The sequence below is a fragment of the Apaloderma vittatum genome, unplaced genomic scaffold (genome assembly GCF_000703405.1).
Source record: "Apaloderma vittatum isolate BGI_N311 unplaced genomic scaffold, ASM70340v1 scaffold25629, whole genome shotgun sequence".
Lineage (NCBI taxonomy): Eukaryota > Metazoa > Chordata > Aves > Trogoniformes > Trogonidae > Apaloderma > Apaloderma vittatum.
Genome location: NW_009734989.1, coordinates 9467 through 10829, shown reverse-complemented (window position 1 = coordinate 10829; position 1363 = coordinate 9467). Strand labels below are relative to the sequence as shown.

The window sequence follows — 1363 nt, the reverse complement described above, 5'->3', positions numbered from 1 at the left end:
CTCGCCCACCCAGCCACGGAGGAGCAGCGGCACCCTTGGTGCTGGCGGGCAGCACACCCCTGGGGACACCCCTTTGGAGTTTTCTCACACCAGGGTCCAGTGTGGCACACAGCCCTCCTCACTGGGGGCCCATGTCCTGCCCACAGCGTCATCAGGGCTGCCAGCACCACTCACCTGCCTTCCCCCCGTCGATGAACGGCACTGTTAGCCACAGCCTTCTCCCAGCAAGCCCAGGGTATTCAGCTGAGTCGGGCAGCTGGAGATGGACATGCTGCCACAACCCATTACAGGCAGCATCTTGGTTGGGCCCCACACCGTGCCAGCAGCCCAGCCCAGGGGATCTGTGAGCCCTCCATCTCCATCCCACACCCCAGCATGAGTGGGGCGTGCTGGGAGGGTGCAGCATCCACACCAGGGTGGGCCCACATACGAGCATCCCTTCTCCCACATCCCGCCTGGGTAATCACTTGTAATTAGGGAACATCAGGACTTGGAATTAGCAATCAGAGCCTGCCCCTTCCCCAGTCCTCCCCAGTAATGGAGAGTAATTGATACTACCAACACACTAATTAATTTGTGTCAGGCCTGATCCTGATCAAGCCAATAATGAGGCTCCCTTGGATTTCAGCCATGGCAGAATTAGGCCCCACACAGTGGGATGAGGGGGCTGGGGTGTGCCTGGCTATTGCTGGGATGGGTGCTTAGCACTGTACCGTGCAGGATAGCACAGCTGGGCCAGGAGTGGGGCTGGATGCTTCAAGTGGTCAGGAAGGGTTCCCTAATTGTTTTCAGAGGGGAGGATTTATGTAGTATTGTTATTTTTTCTCCTCATAGCTAAAAATAACCTAATCAGCCTGGCCTTTGAAGCTACCAGGGGGGTAAATAGCATCTTAATATGATTGTGTGTGTCAGCATAATCAGCACGTGGAAAAGGGCCTGTGATGATGGAAGAGTTTAACATTTAGAATTCATTAGGCTGACACGGTACCGAGTGGCGGGTCCCTGGCAGTCTGCTGTATCCTCGCCTCTGCTCGCCCATCACTGCCTCGTCCCAGCCGTGGGGGTGCAGGCACTCTCGGCACAGCTCCCCGGCCACTCATGTCATGGCAGAGCTTTGCTCTTGACCTTTACCCAGCGGAGCCAGTTCCTCCCGCAATGGGTTGACCTCACTGACCCCACTCTGCGCTCCACAGGTACATTCAAGGTGCCTCGTCCCCGAAGGACATGGTCATCATTGTGGATGTGTGAGTACATGGATGGGGGCTATGGCTGGGCTGAGCCAGGCCAGGACGGTGGCACAGCTCACCAGGGTGCTGCTGTCCCAGTGGTGGCCATGCAAAAGCTGCGTGGGACAGCACTGGCA

General features: G+C 57.2%; 1 protein-coding gene across 1 annotated transcript in view; it reads left to right on the top strand.

Annotated features, from left to right (window-relative positions):
- Positions 1–1363, top strand: part of CACNA2D2 (calcium channel, voltage-dependent, alpha 2/delta subunit 2) — a gene marked incomplete at both ends in the record, with an annotated part of 21641 nt that overhangs the window by 12507 nt on the left and 7771 nt on the right. The window contains one exon of the mRNA XM_009876461.1: positions 1194–1244. Coding sequence (XP_009874763.1) covers positions 1194–1244 — 51 coding nt within the window. The remainder of the gene's footprint in view (positions 1–1193; positions 1245–1363) is intronic.